Source organism: Mesocricetus auratus, unplaced genomic scaffold (assembly GCF_017639785.1).
Source record: "Mesocricetus auratus isolate SY011 unplaced genomic scaffold, BCM_Maur_2.0 Super-Scaffold_2245, whole genome shotgun sequence".
Lineage (NCBI taxonomy): Eukaryota > Metazoa > Chordata > Mammalia > Rodentia > Cricetidae > Mesocricetus > Mesocricetus auratus.
In genome coordinates, this window is record NW_024429180.1 from 1,848,235 (window position 1) to 1,869,575 (window position 21,341).

General features: G+C 40.3%; 1 protein-coding gene across 5 annotated transcripts in view; it reads right to left on the minus strand.

The window, feature by feature from the left end:
• The window catches only part of Pcca (propionyl-CoA carboxylase subunit alpha), a 301,425-nt gene that overhangs the window by 254,351 nt on the left and 25,733 nt on the right, over positions 1-21,341 (minus strand). For all 5 annotated transcript variants that reach the window (XM_040741316.1, XM_040740935.1, XM_040740593.1 and 2 more), the window contains exons 2-4: positions 20,063-20,140; positions 16,989-17,036; positions 16,825-16,893 (exon numbers count right to left, since the gene is read on the minus strand). In XM_040741316.1, the coding sequence (XP_040597250.1) occupies positions 16,825-16,893; positions 16,989-17,036; positions 20,063-20,140 (195 nt within the window). The remainder of the gene's footprint in view (positions 1-16,824; positions 16,894-16,988; positions 17,037-20,062; positions 20,141-21,341) is intronic.

Sequence of the window (21,341 nt, forward strand, 5' to 3'; positions counted from 1 at the left end):
GGGGAAAAACTGTGCCTAAGTGTTTAAAAAAAAATGTCCTGAGCCAGGTAGTATGTTTAGCATAAAATGGGATGGTCTGAATGGAAGCTCTCAAAACCTTAAAACTAGGACAGTCTGAGACAAGAAGACACTTCATGTCTGTAGTACTCTGAAACATATCTCTCAGTAAGATCTGACTCCAGGAGGATGACCAGCAATACACGTGTTTTCTGTAGTTGGGGTTTTCTTTGGACTGCCAACCAGCTCCCAAATAAAGACAAACAGACTTTAATTATGAAAGCTTGGCCTTAGCTTAAGCTTGTCCCACCAGCTCTTTTAACTTAATTTAACCTGTTTCTATTCACCTGTGTTTCTGCCTCGGGGCTTTTTAACCTTTTTTTCACTCTGTGTATCCTACTTTCCCTCTTCCTCTGTGGTCTGGGTGGCCCCTGGCATCCCCCCCACCCCTCACCCACCACTCCTCACCCCCCCACTCCAGCCTAAATCCCTCCTCCTTCTTACTCTCCCTGCCAGGAAGTTCTGCCTATATCTCCTTCCCTGCCACTGACCGTTCAACTTTTCTTTAGACCAATCAGGTGCCATAGACAAGCAAGGCAAAACATCAACACATCTTTACATAGTTAAATAAATGCAACACATCTTTACATAGTTAAATAAATGCAACACATCTTTACATAGTCAAATAAATGCAACACATCTTTGCATAGTTAAATAAATGCAACACATCTTTGCATAGTTAAATAAATGCAACACATCTTTACATAGTTAAATAAATGCAACACATCTTTGCATAGTTAAATAAATGCAACACATCTTTACGTAGTTAAAAAATGCAACACATCTTTGCATAGCTGAACAAACATTCCTCAACAGTCTTCCATGTGAAAAGCAAAATATTCTCCACGACACCGACAGGCCAACAAAATGGAGACTAGATAGGATTCTTGCCTGAACCAGCAAGGCTCACTCAATTCAACCAGACACCAGTATCCACCAATTCTAACCCAACCATCACTAACGTGAAATTACTAAGAACTGGAAAAGTGCAGAAAAAAAAGTCAACTACACAAATCTTATTTTGAAGAATTGAAAAGAGTTACTTTCAAGCAATCAGATAAACTCCTATTTCAAAAACGACAATCTCTGTGCTTGCTTTGGTTATATTTTATTAAAGTAACATATTTAATTCATGATTACTTTGAATAGTAGAATTAAGGACTTTGATAGTTTCCAAGTATAAATCTCAATCTAGAACTAGAATGAGGGTTTCTACCGAAGCTGCATCGCTTTTGCAGAAATGTAAAATAAAAGTGTTTAAGACAGCTATGAGATGCTGGGGGCCATCTACATGTGGAACCTCACAAAGAGGTTTGAGTAGTTTGGAAACCTAATCCCCTTACCGCTTAGAAAGTGTTCCCGCTGAGCCACATCAGTACAGCCTCGGGATCTATAACACTTAATTAGAATAGTTCATGGAAGACACTCGTCTAGATTTAATTATAAAGGCTCTTTTACTCAATACGTAATCTCCATTTGGGGAATAGAGCACAGACCGAGAATTACTCTATGATTGACTCACGGGAGAACTCAACACTCAGTTGTCAGCAGAGCAAAAGACTTCCCAATACTGTTGGTAAGCAGCTTCACCCAAACGTAACACTTCCCTTCCTGACACCCGAGGTTCTCTCTCTCAGAAAGCTTATTCGATCTCCAGCCCTGGCTCCTCTAAGGACTCAGCACAGCTCTCCCGACTCAGCCAGGCATCCACCATGATGGTCACATAGAAACTGCAGGGACAGGCAGAAAGGGACTGAGCAACTGGAGTGTCTTAAGTCCAAAGGGGGCAAAGCACACTCACTAGTGCTCAGTAAACCCTATAAGTAATCTCATTACAAGTTTAGTTTCAAATGCATAACTTTTATGAACTGATCTTTGAAATTAAGCAAAAACACAATGCGTTTTTGGCATTTTTCTCTGTCTTCACAACGCAGCGAGAAAGTCGACTGGCATGGTGAGCTCACACCTGCAAAGCTTCCCTTTCAAATGCACAGCAGTGAATAAAGCCCACAGAAAACAGGATGACAGATGAGCAAAAGTAAGTGGCAAACGCTTCATGGAGACAAAACGAGAAAATCACACAACAGTGAGCCACACTAACCAGCTATAAGCAGCCTTTTCAGAAGCAGGTGATGCCCAACGCAAGGGACAGGCCGCTTGGAAGGTTGGCAGGAGCAACAGGCTAAGGGGTTGGAGTCAAAATCAGAAGCACTTTCTGTGGCTATCTTCCACACGTGTTCACAGCCATGATCTTAAGACCCAAGCATGGATCCGTCACGCACAATGCCAACTAGAACCATGAGGAAACTGCCCCTCAGTAGAACTCAGTTGGTTGTTTTGCTAAGTGTCTTGGGGTTTAGGTGAAGGGGCAGGGGACAGAGCTGGGATGAGAGAAAAACCAGGAAAGAGAAAAACAAAGAGCAGGAAGCAAGGGGTGGGGAGGTGATGAAAGGGGAGGACATTTTAAACCTTCGCCACAAACAGAGCCCATAGACCAAAATTCCAGACTGCCTCACAAACTAAGAAAACCACCCACAATTCAGCAACAAATAAAACAGTCCGGAAGAAATTAATTTTGCTGGTCAGACGGAGACTTTCAAATACATCAATTTTTCATGAGTTTTGAAAGCACAAACATTTTGTGATTTTTTTTTTATGCATCTCTCCAAAATGCCATGGGAATGTCTTTCTTTGACATGGTAACACTGTTGAGACACTGCTAGATTTCCTGACATCCAAACGTCCCTTCTATATTCATTTTCCCTTGCTTGATGCTCAGACCATTAAGTCAAGGCTCCCACTCCTGAGGGCATAAGGAGAGAGAGCATGCCCTGGCTGTTGTGGGGTGCTGGCTACCCCATCCACTGCACCCCAGACCCCACACCCTGCGACTTCTGGGTTTTCCCTTCTCCTCTCCCTCTACCACTGTGCCTCCTTTAAAGAGCCCCTGTGATCCCATGAGGCAGCCAGATGACTCAAAACAGTCTAGCAGTCTCAGAACTCTTGACCCGGGCAGTTTATGTAGCGCCTCTGTGCTGCACAAGGTAATGTGATGTAATGGTGGCTTGGTGCATAAAAGTGCTTGCCACCAAGCCTGACAACCCAAATCCAAACCCCAGGAACCACATGACCGAAAGGGAAAAATTACTCCAGCAAGTTTGTCCTCTGACCTGCACCTACACACACACACACACACACACACACACACACACACACACACACACACACACACACACACACACACACACACAATGAAAACACTTACATAACCACACTTAAGAACTGAACCTCTTCAGGACCACCAGTACTCGACAAACCTCATTAGGGTCAAACAGCACAGTTACTCGTGAACGGGGGTTTTTAAACACCTCCCAAAGGAAGTGATGATTAAGTGAAGGGACACAACCAGATTACATAACTTTTTAGGTTAAGGACCTCATCATTAATAAGCAATGAGAAACCAAAAACACAGCAGTGATCATCATCAATTCCTCTATTTTTTCTTTTTGTTTTGTTTCGGCAATAGTATACAAATATCAGAAACCTGGGAGTTACAGCTGGGTCATTCCACTTTGAAATGGTTTCAAAGCATTCAAGCAGAGATGCCAGAAAAGCAACCGAGCACTGAGGATGTAACCGGGCAGTGGAGAGGGCTTGCTTTATGTGTGCAAGGACCCAGGTCTGGTCCCCAGCACCTAAGAGATGGGAGGGACAGAAAAGAAAGGTCCCGTAAACACAGCAGGAGTTACATCTTCTCACCCTACACCTCTCTCCTGCTGGGGTACCAACGGGAGAGCAGAAAGCAGGTTCCTCGTGGTTACACTTCCACGTCTAATGTCTCTTCACACTCAACCCAAAAAAGACACTAACAAAAGAAATCCAACCTTCATGGGGTGGTCGATGACACACACCTTATTCCCAGCATTTAGGAGGCAGAGGCAGGTGGATCTCTGAGTTCAAGGCCAGTTTGGTCTACAGATCAAGTTCTAGAATAGCTGTATCAGAAAGCAAAAACAAACAAACAAACAAAAAAAAAACAGTCCTCAAAATAATGAGCTGCGCTTTCTTTGAAGGAGGGAAGGGACTTTTTCACATAGGATTGAAAGCAATGGGTTCAAAAGAGTAGAAAGAGGGGCCACTGAAGAGTGACAAGGAATGTAGCTCCACAATGTGGCGATAGACCATTTATGACTTAATAAAGATTGCCTGAAGTATCTGAAAGCAAAGCCAGTCACACTAGTTAGCTGTAGAAAGAAACCGGGCAGTGGTGGCACACACCTTTAATCCCAGGACTCAGGAGACAGAGGCAGATGGATCTCTCTGAGTTCAAGGCCACCCTGGGCTACAAAAGAGTGAAGACTAACAGAGCCTCATGCCTTTGATCCCAGCATTGGGATCACACACTTCTCATCCCAGCACTGGGGAGGAGGAGACAGGAGGTTATGGCTGGTCAGAGAAAGGAATAAAATGAAGAGGAGACAGGAACTCAGAGCTTTTGCCTCTGAGGATTACTGGAGACAGGATTACCATTTCAGCATGGAAGAGGTAGGATTTACTGGCTTGGCTGCTTTGCTTTTCTGATCTTCAGCTTGAAGCTTGAACTCAATATCGGTCTCTGGGTCTTTTATTTATTGTGTTATAATTGACACCCAACATTAAAATATCAATTCAATAAAAAAGCCACTTTGAGGCTGCTTTGAGCCCAAGCTTGAGCAGCAGGTGGGACTTCCACCTGAGTCCCTGCACTACTGGCTCGGTTTTCTTTAAGTTTGGAACTTTTCAGTAGTGGCTTTTCTACACAGTAGTCAGCTGCCACTCAAACTTTGGAGACTTTCAGACTTTTCCTCCAGGCCCTCTCTCACGCTGACACTCTCAGCTCACAGACACACATGCACACATGAACACACACACTCACTAGTTCTCAGATCAGACAGTTCATTGACACAGTCCGCAGATTTGGTAAATCTATTGATAATTCTTAATGGAAGGAATTAGTTAAAAAAGAGTTTTTTCCCCACATTAAAAATGGGAAATAAAATTACAATGGAGAGAGTTAGGTCTGGGTTTGATTATGCAATGCATGATTTAAAATGGAACAATTAAATGAAGGAACAATCAACTAAATCAGGATTGACATATGATTAATTATCATTTTGAAAATCTTTGTTGTCAGTTTGATAATTCTTGGTTAATCTCTAAGAAAGTTGGTTGATATGAGTGCCAAGATGCGGGCCTTAGAAAAACTTACATAGGCAGATCACAGAGATATTCAGATCCAAATTGAGAAATTTAATGGGGGAACAAATTCAGCATTGCATTTTTAAGTTAAAAGGGGCCTGGGTGTTGGTGGCACAAACTTTTAATCCCAGCACTTGGAAGGTAGAGGCAGGCAGATCTCTGTGAGTTCGAGGCTAGCCTGGTCTACAGAGCAAGTTCCAAGACAGCCTCCAAAACAATACAGAGAAACCCTGTCTCGAAAAACAAATCGAAACAAAACAAAAAGTTAAAAGGGAATCTAAGGTTTTAAGAGAACCAACCTTAATATATTCAGTAACCTCATAGGATGTGCCAAATGACAGAGGTTCTATAAGAGCTACTTGGAAGCTGTGACAATATTACATCTGGGGAAATTCAAGGAAGTAATGATCTAATAAGCCATCCATTCACCATTTGTGAAGTAGATGATAAACACGTGGGTCTGTTTGTAATAGGGTTATTCCTATACACTGGATAGACTTGACTAAAGCTGTCCTAGAGCCTGGACCACAATTACAATGGGCTTCCTGGTTCAGAGAAGAGGCTAAAAATATGGAACAAAAGGCTAAAGCAAGAGGTATGGTTATCTCCCAAGATCAAATTCTTGGAGAAGGAGAGACTATGCTACTTTAGAAAGGCAATGTCAATATGATGATCATCTCTTGGGTTTATGCCAGGCAGCATCTTTGAAAGCTTGGGACAGAATTGGAGAAGCAGAAAAGAAAACTGAATCACTTACAAAAGTTATTCGGGGCCCAAAGGAAGCATTCATAGATTTCTTACAAAGACTATCATCAGTAGTAAATCGAATGATATCAGACACAGAAGCTAGAAAAATAATAATTGAAACAATGGCTTTTAAAAATGCTAATCCCCAATGCAAAGAGATATTTAGGCCTTTAAAAGCAAGGTCAACAGTGCTGGAGGATTAGATGGGGGTATAATTAATATTAAAACTCATGACCATGATGATGATACATGGAGAGGAGAGGTGATCTCAAGAGATTTAAAGAAAAATCAAAATATAAAATGTTTTAATTGTGGCAAATGGGGCACTTGAAAAGGGATTGTAAAAAGGGTGTTTCTATAAACAATTCTTTTTATAAATATAATCCAAACAAAATGCCCCTCCTTTCTAGATTACAGAGGAAGTGTAGCAAAGGCAAACATTGGACTAAGGGATGTAGGTCAACAAGAAATTATCAAAGCAATACTTTACCATCAGGGAACTCCATGAGGGTCTTTTTGTAGGCCCCTATGAAAACCTTATGCCAAATTCAGTTCAGCCCTTTCCTGTCACTGTGAAAATTACTTCCTGGAACAATGAAAGAGCCTAGTACTTATTGTAAGAAATCATACTGCTCTGGATGATAGAAAATATATAAAATGAGAGAACAAACGAGTCAGAAAAAAATCACAAAGTGAGTATATTGTCAAACTTCTGTAAATGAGCAGAGACCAAAATTAAAAGTATGAATAAATGATGTTATCATTGAAGGTCTGGTAGACACAGGTTAAGATGTAACAATTATAGCACAAGAATCTTGGCATCCAAATTGGCCTCTAAAGGAAGTAAATGTTCAACTTTTAGCAATTGGAACTTTATCTCAGGTAAAAAAGTGCACAAGAAGGATTGAATGTATAGGACCAGAAGGACAGAGAGGACTATTAAAGCCACACATTGCTAATACTGCAATGAATTTGTTGGGACGTGATTTATTACATCAAGATCAGCTTTGAATCACAGACACTGCTCAGAACAACTTTGAGGTAGCTAACTGAGATGATCTAACCTCACAGACTACTCTAGCCAGGACTTGAGATAAGTCCTGCAGTTTCCCATTATGCAGAGACTGAACAAAAATGATACAGCTTGACAGTTAACCCAAATTTTTCTTTTCAGGATCCCCTAAAGATGCCATCACTCCCAGACAGCAGAAAGTAACTTTAAGAGCACGATGCCCACATTCCCAAGAAGTGGGATGGATGGTTTTTGGTCACTCACTGGGTTATGAATATTTGTCATTGTTTATGAGGATTGGTTAGAAAATGTTGTTGGTTACTGTCAGGAAGAAAATTGAACAAAGGGGAATAGATGCAAGGTTTTTGTCTTGGAAAAAAAAAGGGAATGAAGATATGATAGGATAAAAAGGGTAGATTATTGAATCTACTCTGAATAGAAAAAGGAGGATATATTATATATATATATGATAAGATGAAAAGGTAGATTATTGAATCTACTTTTTTAAAACAACTACTAGTTTTAAAAACTTTACATTACATTTTGTATATTGTATTCAAATTCTATACATTGATATAAATTTGAAATTTGGTTAAAACATACTGTACATATGTTTCTAATCTTGCTCAAGGTACTAAACCTAAAAAGCCCATTTAACAATGTAATGCAAATTTCTAGTTCTTGAAAGTTATTATTACCAACTATATGGGATAATAAGAAAATACAGGTTAGTAATTAGTCACCTATTACAATCAAACTTATAGTCATATTATGGATGCTATCAAGGTCAAACAGAGATATATTTTAGACAGATAGGTCATCTTCAAACACTTCAGAGATCTATAGAATATGGCATTTAAATGTTGAATAACATAGGTCCTTTTTTATTTTCATTTCTTTTTTTTTTATGACAATGAGACATGTCTGCTCCTGGCAGCACCAATCTACTTCAGAGAAGATGATGGGCTTCCAAGAAACTCCACATGAAGTCTATTTTCTTTGTGGCAAAGTAAGTCATTGGGCAAGAAGCTGCACTTGCCTCAACTGCTGAGAGTATGCTGTCCAAATTGGATAAGCAGGACACAAAAGGGAGTGACTGCAAACCTTGCCAAGACAAGGCTGGACAGCCCTTCAGAAAATCCTGCTTCACAGAAAAGTCTGTCAGAGATGTTAGGCCTATAGCCTGAAGGTGGCTATCCCAACATTGCAAAGAACCTTGGGTGACTGTCCAGGTAGCCAGCTGTTTTTGTCATTTCTCAGATTTCTTGGAAGTTACTTGATCATACTTCCTGTTTACGCAATCAATACTATTTCCTTCTCTAGTCTCTGAGGGAATTGAAGACTAGATAGTTGTAGTTATAGTTTTCCTTGTTTACTAGACTCAGAAAGGAAACGCACTAAAGAAATGTAAAGTATATATAGTTGAGAGGCATAAAAGGATAATTTGATAATGCGAATTAGAATAGAAAATAAATTAGGTACGAGACTTTGGACTCACAAAGATGAAATACATCATGGAATATTTTCTCTGCATTTGTCAAATGCAAATGAACTAGACATTATTGATGAACTTATTGCCTGTATATATTATATATACTTATTGTATGTGTTGTATATAGTTTTTCTTGTTAGTTATAGCTTTCTTTTTTTGTATTAGACAGAAAAAAAGAATTGGGGTGATACATCATTTTGGATTTAATAAAGATTGCCTAAAGTATCCAAAAGCAAAGTCAGCCATACTAGTTAGCTGTAGAAAGAATCTAGGCCATGGTGGCACACACCTTTAATCCCAGGACTCAGTAGATGGGCAGATGGATCTCTCTGAGTTCAAGGCTACCATGACCTAAACATGAGTCAAGAGTTGATAGTGCTCATGCCTTTGATCCCAGCACTAGGGAGGTAGAGACAGGAGGTTATGGCTGGGCAGGGAACAGAATATAAGGAGGAAGAGACATGAGCTCAGAACTTTTGCCTCTGAGAATTCATGGAAACAGGATTGCCATTTTAGTTTGATAGAAGTAAAATCTACTGGCTTTGCTTTTCTGATCTTCAACTTGAAGCTTGAACTCAAATATCACTCTGGTCTTTTATTTATGGTGTTAACGGCACAACTTACCAAATGGATAGCCCTTAGCAACTGATTGCATCTCTCAAATCAATGGTCCCAATCTAAATCCAATGATTCCCTTGCATAATTCTGTGTACTCCTAATGCACTACAGACACCAAGTGCTAAACACAATATTGAATTTCTTTTGTCAGCTTGATCACATTACTAAACACCTCTGGGTGCATCTGTGACAAAAACAAAACAAAAAAAAAAAAACAGAGGCAGAAGGAAGACAACTGGATGTGAGTGACACCACCCCATGAACTGAATAAAAAGACAAAAATCCATCTGAGAATTAGCATTCCCCTTCCTCAGCTTCCTAGTTGGTGACATAAAATAAATAAAAATGAAAGGTTACTCCCCATTAACATGCTACCCAGTCCATAACAGACGATCTGTCTAAACTGAGAGCCAAGATAAAACTTTCCAGAAGTTTGGTCATAGGAATGTGTAAGGAAACTAATACAACATATAACAAATGATATTGGAACAATTGCTGTTACATGTATGCTGACCGCCCAATAAACACTGGAACATCAGAGTAAAAATTAGGCTGTTGTTTTCTAATATTTGATTACTTTTTCCAAGAGGTAGTGCTTCCAGTCCTCTCTAAATATATACTTAGAGAAAAATGAATCCGGAGATTTGGTATTATTTTACACCACAAGGTATGATAACATTAAAGTACAGATGTTTCCTTTAAAAGTGTCATTCAAAGTCATTATGTGTGCGTATTGCTAGAGATCAAACTCATGGAGTCTTTTTAAAGTTAGGGAAACACTCAACCACTGAGCTACATCCCAGCCCCAACTTCTTTTGACCTGTAGAAAGTGATCTTGGAAATCTGCCCTTTATAATAACGGGAGAGTATACATATCCCAAGACTGTCTTAAATTTTCGTTAATAAGAATTTTTGCTTTATTAAAGCCAAGTTGTAAAGTGTTGGTATAGTAAACAGAAGACCAAGGCCCTGCCTAGGCTATGGAGGTACAACTTTGCTTTCTGAGCTATGGGATAATAACAATTTTGTCCTTCATTTAACTTAAGAACAAAATAGTAGAATGTTACAAGTTCCTCCTTGGGACTTTGTTTATTTAAACTCTGGTAAGTTCAGCATTTGCTGAGCTTCCAACACAAGAAAGAAGAGACAGTGAAATGGCTAGGTATGTGAATATAAAGATAAATCTAATAACTGGCACGTGAAGACATTAATGCCAAGGTTTTTTTCATGTCCAGATGCAATTTCAGCCCAATGTCTGCATGAACTCATACCCCTTCTTCACTGGAACTACTGGTTTACCCTTAACGCCAGGGGGTATGAGCCATCAATCATTTCAGCTGCTTTGCTGGGTTTTGGCAATTGAGCCTGCGGAGCTCACAGCTCCCAAGGGAGGGTGTTGGTTGCAAGTTTTACTTCTGTTGCTGCTGACCACTATCACGAGCTGCACAGATAATGGACCTCAATAACAACCACCCGCAGGACAACACTTCTATTAGCTATAATGTGGCTTTAATTGAGTTAATAAATTAAAAGGACACGGCTCGGTATAAAGTTTTATTATATTTGTCAGCGTTAAGAAAAATTCTGAAAAATTGTGTGTACAGTGCTACTATAAATTTGTCTACAGATAGACTACAGTTTGCTTATGGATTTATGCTGCGTTTCAATTTCTTTTCTAAAGGAATCCAGTTTATTAGCTCCATTTCCTCGAAATGCATACGTTTCTAGCATTTCTAAATGATAGTTTCATGACAGATGGGTCTAGGCATGCTGGGCACAGAATGGGTTTACAGGACATAAAGAGATCACCCACCACAGCAAAGGATGCCCCACCCCCATCTGGTTCCAGAGTGTTTGGATGGTGGAAAAGATTAATGCTTTGATTCTTCCATAGCTTATTATTTGTGTATTAAATATTAATTTCTCTCTGAAATGCTTGATGAGAAGATAAAGACACACATTGTAGTCTTGAGCCCAAATCACTTACGTTGCAGCAAATGAGCCAGAGTACTTATAATGAATAAGAAGAGGGTAATCAAAACAAAAACAAAAACATCCATCTTAAAAAAAATAAAAAATAAAAAAAGAAGAAGAGGCTAAGCAAATTCTTGAAGAAGCCTGAAATTAGAGGTATACTCTTACATGTTAAAGGAAAGGGCACTACTTTAAAATGCAGTTCACAAAACCAACATAATTGACACAATTCTCCATTTTTATGTGTACAAAGCAAATCGAGGTAATTTTGTTGAAAATAAGAGAGTGATGACTGAATTCAGCTCACATACATAGTGAATTCAGCAATAATTGTATTTTTTAAATACACCACCTGACAGGCACTATGGTAGATTATAATGAATCAGCATGGGAGCCATTTAATACACTTCTTGATTAACTCATTGCCTGTCCAGTTTGCACAGACATGCTTACATGTCATAACCGTCATAATTCCCATCATGCCCACCGCTAACACTCCAGCACCTTGATTAGTGCGCAGCTCCCAGACGGGCCATTGCTAATGCTAAATGATTCTCTTCAGACTCCTGCCACTGTGCTGCAGGATCTCCAATTAAATATAATGTCCCTGATGAGCCATATTAATGTGAACAAATTCCTACCAGGGATCCCAGCCTATTCCATTTTGCCCCAAAATGTAGAGAAAGTAATTTAGCTACGCCAAGATAATCAAAACATTTACAATGGAGAGAGTATGATGTTTCTGCAGAATAAGTTTTTCTAAAGACAATAATAGCAGAAAAGGGGGGAAAAAGGCTCAACATTTCACATGCATTCTTCTCCTGATTAGTTCTTCATTGAAAGGTCTAGTGTTTCAAATTTGCATAAGTATATACAGCATGTTCCGGAGCTAAAAAGGATACTAATGCATAAGTTTTATGAGAAAAGTGAACAACAGCAAGTTTTTAAGCAACTATGCCATTTAAAAACCCTTTGATTCTCTGGGCCCAGAGGCCTTGAACTGTAATACTTCCAGCTACTCAGGATGGTGAGGCTGAAGGATCACTTCAGCACAGAAGCTCAAGGCAACACAAGAAAACCTCATTCTGCAGCCCCTCTTCCCCCTGCCAAAAATGTTAACAACCTTTTGATTACCTAAGCACCGGAACTAAAACAAAATCTATGAAACTAAGTCCTTCCTTCCCTCCATGTTCAGCACTAGAGCAACTGTCTAATGGTCTTTGTATTGCTGAGCAAACACCTGTTTACTACTGATAAATATTCAGAAAGACAATCCAGTAGTAAGTAGATACCTGATACCAGTTCTGATGCCAAGAGTTCAACTTCTACTCTCCCACCCACCCAGGGCAGTGGAAGAAAAGATTCCTGCAAATCATCCTCTGACTACACACCTGACATAGTGCACACAGCAGACCTGGAGAGGTAGCTCAGCTGTTAAAAGCACTGACTGCTCTTCCAGAGGACCAGGGTTCAATTCCCAGCAACCACAAAATGACCCACAACTAACTATGTGACTCCAATCTCAGGAGATCCAACACCCTTTTCTAGCCTTTGTGGACACCAGGCACACATGGGGTGTAGACATAAATGTAGGCAAAACAGTCATATGCAAATTAGTTATTGGCTAATTAATTAATTTAATGTAATAATAAATGTACAAGAACCATGCTACTTAAATAAATCACCTTAGAAGCGCACACTGTGTTGATACATTATTTATGATTTAGTAAATCTTGCCAGAAAGCAAACTCAGCCTCAAGTTATAGAGATCAGGCAGTGGTGTCACACACCTTAAATCCCAGGACTCAGGAGACAAAGGCAGATGGATCTATCTTGAGTTCAAGGCCACTCAGGGCTACACAAGTTTGTCTTTAATACCAGCACTAGAGAGAGATAATAGGTAGGAGCAGAGACTTCAGTGGTTAGTCTCAGGCATCTCTAGCCACACTGAGGAAAGCACAGCAGCCTGAGTGAATCTGAGGAGTGGTGAAGTCGGGAGCAATCTGAGGATCGCTCCTTTGGTCTGAGCTGAGGTAGAGGTGAGATCTACTGGCTTGGCTGCTTTGCTTCTCTGATCGTCAGCTTAAAGCTTGAACCCCAATATCAGTCTCTGCGTTCTTTATTTATCATGTTACAGCACACAAGCCTGAAATCCTAGCTACTAGGGAGACTGAGGCAGAAGGTTCTGAGAGTTTCAAGGTTTTCTTGGACTACAGATGAGTTGAAGAAAAAGAAAAAACTCTAACTCTTCCAATTTGAAAATGGCAAGAAGTATCCTCTACGTGGGGAATGCTTGAGACGGTTACATTTCAATTATGTTAATCTTGGTAGACATCTAAAGTAAAACTGGAGATATGCTCACCAAGATATAAACACATTAATTCATAATGATATATATTTAAAGGAATGAAATAAGGCTACTCCAACCACCTCCTAAAATGTTAAGTGTTTCCCTCAGGTCTCTTACAACACAGCCTATGTTAATATATTCCAGGTCCATTTACCTGATCATTGCCCACCAGTTTGTTCAGCTGGAACCAACATACACTAATTACTCAGGCATCATGAAGGCCTATTTGTCGTCCACTCCTCCCCAGCCGGCAGGGAAATATTATCAAGGTCAGGCATAAAAAAGGGATGGCCACCCTCACCTTACTGTCAATCATCCCAGAGTACTCACGGGAAATACCACTCTATCTCATTATGGAATCCTAAGGCTGAAATTCAAGTACCTACCAGGAATCACACTTTAAACAGCGTGCTGGTTGGGTGAGACACGCGTCACCATGAACACTTCCCTGATTCTGGGGTCTCGTTCCAAAGCTGTAAGTATCGGGTATTGCTCATTTAAATTCAGCGTGACAGTACACAAAGCCATAAAATGGGAGCACAGGAAAAGTATGGCCAAGAACCATGTTCCTCATTTGAAATGAAGAGTCTTGACCTTTCAAATTTAAGCTTGATTAAGTCTTTCTCTTGAAAACCGAATTTCTAACTTTAGTGGTTTAATGAAAGTATTTTATTCCTTCATGTGGAAAAAAATTTTTAGTCTTTTTACTTATAATTCAAGGAATGAATGGATGCTATCTGAGTGCATTTGGAGGAGTAGAAATACAGTCTCTGAATTCTCCATCTCTCTGCACTATTGACCAAACTAAGGAAACCTCTAATCACTACGACAACTAAAAGTTCTGTTCCCTTAATAGTTTATATCTTCTCTGAACTACCTAAAATCACAGTAAACTAGGAACTAACAATGCAGAGATGCCCCTTCTTTGCCCTCTGAGTCAGCAAAACAGCCATAAAACCCTCATTAGCAAGTCAAGAAATTCAAAACATCAAAGTAGTCCTCAAATCAATGCATTTATTCAGACCTGTCTTTTCCTCTTGTTCTAACATGAGTGGCCCTAGCTTACCCCAACTGTAGAATGTGCTTTCCCTACCAACTCTCCTGGGACCCCTCTAGGCCATTACAAGACACCATTGAAAAGAATGGAAGCAACCTAAGCAAATGAAGTACGGACACTCAAAAAGTGTGTATTATGTACAGACACAGTGCAACACAATTGAGACCCCAGTGGACAGCCTTGCACTGACTTTCCTCTTACTAAACCATGATCAACAGATCTCCTCAAAACACATTATTGTGCTTTCTCAGAAGCTGCAAAATGAAATCTAAAACCTGATTCCCAAGTTCCCGTTTTATTTTCTCCTGCTCGGACCGTTTCCCCTTGCAGTACTTTCTGCAGCTTCACTCCCTGCATGTAACCAGAATCTCACCAACAGAGAGCCGACTTGAGGCTGCATCCAGTTGGTTTGAACCTCACAAAGAAAGCGAGAGAATATATAGGGTTCAAGGTGATAGGAGTTTGGCCAGCATGCACTAAGTTCTGGGTTTCAACCCCAGAGCACAATAAAGTGGGAATAGGGGCACACGACTGTAATCTCAGCACAAGAGGATCAGAAGCTCAAGAACTTCAATTATCTTCAGTTACATGGAGTCTGAGTCCAGCCTAGGGTACATGAGGCCCTGTCTCACCTGCACCCCAGGAGAAAAAAAAAAGGCAATTTTGAAGAATTCGTTTGACATGGCAGAGAGCTATCTTGGGATTAGCAGCGCTTGCTGTTCTTGCAGAGGACCCAGCACCCACATCAGAGTTCACACCCATGTGTGACTCCTGGTCCAGGGATTCGGATGCCATCCTCTGCCAAGAAGAAACACCGCACATGGGTGGCACACAAGCACACATGCAGGCAAATACTGATATACAGAAAATAGAAAGAAATCTTTAAAATCTACTACTAAAATCATCAAATTAAAAAAATTAGTAAAGAATCTATGATTGATTTTTTTCAAATCAAACTATAAGCATGCAAAACCAACTTAACCGCTTCCCATTAAAATATATTTTAAACACAACCATCAAATAAATTGTGCAGTTAACTGATGGGGAAGTTCTGTGTATATGTCAATAAAACACTGTTGGCCAATAGGGAAGCAGGATAGGTGGGTCTAGGAGTCTAGGAGGATTCTGGGAAATGTAGTGAAGAGATTGGTCACCATGTGATCTCCCGGAAGTGCATCCTCATGAAGGTAAGTCCTTATAAAATATATATTAGTAATTATGGGTTAATAATTAAGTCAGAGCTAGCAGATAATAAACCAAGCAAATGGCCAACAGTTCTATAATTAATATGGTGTCCTGTGTGTTATTTGGAGGCTAAAAGCGTCAACTGAACCCAGGCAGCAGGCAGGAAGACATGTATTACAGTTAACATTTGTTTTCAGCAAATTAGTTTGTGATTCTTTTATCTAGATTTTTGAAACAGGAAGTTACACTAAGACAAAATGAGTAACAGTTTCAAATAGAACACACTTTTTAAAAAAGTCACCATACTTTTAAAATATTTCTGCTAAGTTAATTACTAAACTATAAGAGTGACATTATCAAAAATAGAGACAAAGGACAAAAAACAGTGACTTAAAAGTATGACTACTCATATCTTACTCTACTTTTCCCATGGAATTTCTTTCTAGGCATCTGTTGGTCATTACTGCTAGAAAATACCTGTTGTGTTAAGAAAGAAAGAAAGAAAGAAAGAAAGAAAGAAAGAAAGAAAGAAAGAAAGAAAGAAAGAAAGAAAGAAAGAAAGAAAGGAAGGAAGGAAGGAAGGAAGGAAGGAAGGAAGGAAGGAAGGAAGGAAGAAGCACCACCTAAAATTTTGTATCATTCACTGTCTCATGCTATACCTACTTATGTTCAGATCCAATTAGCATCAGCCTACCTCTCACCTATCAAACTTTCAGCTGAATGCATTAATGCCTTTAGGAAAAATTCGACAGTGACAGCATTCTCTTAGTGATGCTGGAACTATGCTGGGGAGGTGTTCATAAGTGAGTGCTGTGTAAACAGCCCATTCATCTCCCAACCTAACTTTGTGGTGCTTGGTTTTAATCTATTTGTTGACCAGCAATGAGCCTGGCCATCTTTGTCTGAGGCTTGGGGGTGGGGGAGTAGTTAAGACATTATAATACTTCCATTGTGATGATGGTGAACAATTAGGTAGTTTTAAAAACTGAATACACCTTTTGCAAGTGAAGGGAGAAATAAAGCAAGTATCTTTCACATCTATCCTAAAGAACCCAAATTAAGTCCGGATTAAAACTAAGTAAAAATGTACTCACGGAACTGGCGTCAACATCACTGTGAATGGCAACTGTCTTGATGCCCATCTTCTTGCAAGTTTTAATGACCTAGTCAAAACACATCATCTATTAACAAAGATCTATATGCAAAGGGATCGAATCCATTTCAGAGCAAAATAGAAAATAATTCAAATTCTACTCACCCTACATGCAATTTCTCCTCTGTTAGCAATGAGAATTTTATCAAAAGTCTGACAAGAGACAGAAAAGAAAATCATTACTCTTACTTTGGGACCAAAAAAAAAAAATCCAAGATTTTCCACAATTAATCATAAATATATGTTTCTATGTTTACTCTCTAGGTAATATTAAATAATAGTAGTTATATGTTCATTTACAACCAGAAAGCAATGACATTCATCTGGAAGGATCTGGCCCTATGGTAACTTGGTTAAAGCATCAATTGACTAGGTTAATTTATCTAATAACTAAACTATACTGATTGCCACAGGGAAATGTGCCTGCCATATTACAAGGTTCTGGGTTCAATCCCCAGCACTTGCTGTTCTTTCAAAGGACCCAGTCTCAGTTCTGAGCACCCACATGGCTGCTCACAGCCATCCAGAACTCCAGTGCCAGGGGACACAACAACCCTTTTCTGGCTCCCTTTGGTACCAAGTACAATGTAGTAAACACTCACACATATAAAATAAAAATAAAATAGAGGGTATTCATGTATCTTAGGAGAGATGGTATTTTAGCCTTCATGGAAAGCTTAAAAATCTCAAAACTCGAAAAACTTCAAAAGTCCTGATTTAACTTTTATAAACACACATAGCTATTTCTACAAGGCAGCCTGATATCATCTTTGCTGCCTTAAAAACTAGTAAACTCCAAACTAAATGAAACTCTGCATGAACCCCTAAATAATCTACTCTCACCCAGGCCTGATATCATGAGGTCATCTACCTTTCTTTGTTCAAACAGTCATGGTAAGTTCCTGTTAAACAGTACATAATTCCTAAGAAAAACCACACTTACACGTGTGATGCGTTTGAAACAGTCAAGTTTTAACCAGCATTAAACACATTGCGTCTGGTAAAAGTGCCGGGATCGCTGCTGTTGGTTACAGACTGAGCAGCTGTTGGCACAAATACTTATTATAAAGCATTATCAAATCATAAGGACACAGCAAAAGCCCCTCTACTTCCTGCTCAATGGCGACTCCAAGTCAGTCTGAGTCAAGCTGGCCGGAACGGGAACCAACAATTCCACATGTTCTCCTACCCTGGATTCCTAGTAGGCAGAGCAAGGACCAAGAAAGCACCTACCACTGGAGCTTGTGAGCATGACACAGAAGCCTGATGGTAAGTACACACGCAAAGAGCGTTAGCTCTCGTGACTGGTATTCATTCCTATAGCACTCATGCCAAACTGACTAACCAGCAAGAAAACTGTGTGAAAATCAATATTTGCACTTGACCAGTCTTCTATAATCAAGCACTGTATGAACTCGATACTGATAGATCATTAACATCAACCTTCCAGCCATAGATTTCCTTTTAAGACACACAGATGCCTCAGAAGATTCTTAAACTTGTTTGTTTTTATGTATATGCATGCTTTCTCTGGATGTATGTGTATGTGCATATTTCTCTGGATGTATGTGTATATATATATATGCATGCTTTCTCTGGATGTATGTGTATGTATATGCATGATTTCTCTGGATGTATGTGTATGTATGTGCATGTGTGTGCCTGGTGCCTGTCAAGGTTGGAAGAGGGTTTTGAATCCCCTGAAAGTGGAATCACTGATGGTTCTGAGATGCCTACATGTTCGATAAAATACCAGATAAGGAAAGCACTTAATGACATTTAAGCAACAGACTTTATGCTTTATGTAGAGAACCACAGCTAAGGCTGTACCCTGAAGAAAAACACAAAAGCACAACAAAAACCCAGGAGCCTGAATCCTTGAAGACAGAGGGGCTTCTGGGTACCAGAAGAAGTGGGGAACTCTCGTGGCTGCTCTGCGGCTGTGCTAACGATGGTTACACAGTTTCCCGATGCTCTTCTTTACCATCCTCTCAACGCTTTTCCTTCCTCTCTTCCTTCTGTTCGTTGTGCTTCATCAGTCTCTATTGGGACTACAGGCTACCACTGGCACGTCGCGTCTCTCCGATTCAGAGACCAGGAGAAGGAACGAGCTCGTCCTGTCTCCTGAGTCCGCCATGGAGGATGAAAGCACAACTCTAGACAGAGTCAGTCGCTGGATACGTCTGGGCGGTAGCACAGCACTCCAGGCAAGGGAAACCAGAGGGAAGGCCCGGACGCTACACAGCTTAATGTCAGAGAGCTCCGTGATTGACAGGAGGACACAATTACAATGCAGGTGCTCTTCACTGCACCATAATGCCACCTGAGGTCGAGCTTATAGAAGCACACCCTCACGTGGTGCTGGCCCACGCTGACTTGGGGGCCGCTCAAACTTCTGGCTCTCGTCCAAACAAAGCACTGTCAGGTTAAGTCCTTATTTTAATGAACGTTCATGAAACAAGTTAACATGTCAAAACTTCGAAAGTCTTTGTAGGGACAAGCATGGCTGCGCACACCTGTAATTCCATCACGGAGAAGGCTAAGGGGGGAGGACCATGAGTCTGAGGCCACCCTGAGCTACATAATCAGACCACTTCTCAAACAAGCAGATAAGTACAAATACTTGGCCATGCATATTTATGCAAATAGATGAATTTAAAAAGTAAATTTCTCCTACCTTAATTTTTGATCTGATATAATTCACTAAGAAAATGTTTGATAAGGAAGTAATCAGGGCCTAGGAAGATGGCTCAGTTGGTAAAACACCATGTGCTACTTGAAGATCTGAGTTCAAATCTCTAACAACCATAAAAACACCTAGGCATGGCCGCCCGGGTACCTGTAACACCAGTACAGTGAGAAGCAGAGTCGGATCCCTGGGGCTTGCTGCAGGCCTAATTGCAGGTTCAGTGAGAGACCCTGCCTCAAGGGAGTTAAGTCATAGAATATAGAGCAGGACACAGATGTTCTTTCTCCTTTACCCTCCACAGGGACAGGCACACATGTATACATACGCACACATGTGTAAGAGAAAGAAAAAAAAGAAGTCTGTGATACTTTGGCAATACAAAAAAATAATTACAATATCAAAAAAAATTCAGTCTACTGAACATCATATGGCAACAAGAAAATGTAACCATTCTAACTTAGCTGTTGAGGGTGTTTTTTAAAGTACTTACTTTTTCTTGAGGGTCACATCCCATAGAACTGAGACTTCGGGACACCACTAGGCACCGTTGTGAATAGACTGGAGGAAGCTATTAAAAAACAAAAACAGAAAAAAGCAAAGCAATTAAATTCTTGTGGGTTTTACCTTTTTTCAGAGTACTTTTTCTGGTTTGCTTGAGATTTTCTGTCTATATATGCAGTGCTAGGAATATAATTTAGTTGTCAAAGGGAAACCATAACTGTAGACTCAGCCCTTGACATGTGAGAGGAACCAAAGGTGTGAAAAGAAGGAAACATGGGGGGGGGAGAATCAGGGGATGACCTATCAGAGGAGGCCATAGCAGTGACAGTGATGCTCCCCAGAAATCTCCAGCGTTCCTGTCACAAACCACGGGGAACTTTAAAGAATTTAAAGCAAGGACGAGATGAGCACTTAGGAGGCGGAACCTCTATCTAACATGCTCAAGGCCCTGGGCACTATGACTTTAAGACACCTCGATGTCTCAATTTTAACCAGAACTAGTAACTTAAAAACTGCCCCGTTTTTATTTGATGAGTCATGACTTTTTCTGGAGCAGAGGAATTTGATAAATTAAAAATCCAAAAACAGTCAAGTTCACTTCTAGTGTATTTCTGGAGAAACTGCATCTTAATGCCCAAGACATCTAGAAAAGGAGCAATAAAAACTGTGACAGGCATGGGACGGGGCTGACTATGCCTCTGACTGAATGTCTTTATTACTGGTTTGGGTTTAGGTTTTGGTTTTTGGTTGAGACAGGGGCTCACTGTGCAGTCCTGGCTGGCCTGAACACTATACATAGACCAGGCTGGTCTCAAACTCTCAGAGATCAGCCTGCCTCTGCCTCCTGAGTACTAGAATAAAAGGTGAACACTATTATGTCCAGCTGAATGTCTTTAACAAATCTCGTACAAGTACCTTTCATATGCTTATATGTAGGGAGAGATGTTACATACCTGTAGCACTAACCATGCCCATTTGGGCGTGGCCACAGGTACGTGGGAGAAGGCAGGGACATAAAGAGGAATATGGAGCGACACAGGGTAGGCAGGGTAAGTTGTCATATAATATTTATTGAGGGGGAAGTCACTTACATGAGAACCTGAGGTCAGCGCTCTGCTGGTCTCCAAGCCTCGACCAGAACCCCAAGAGAGTAGTGTCCTCTTCCTCCTAGCTCTTTATGTCCTGGCCTTCTCCCAGGTACCTGTGGCCACACCCAAATGGGCGTGGTTAGTGCTACAGGTACGTAAGATCTCTCCCTACACTTATGT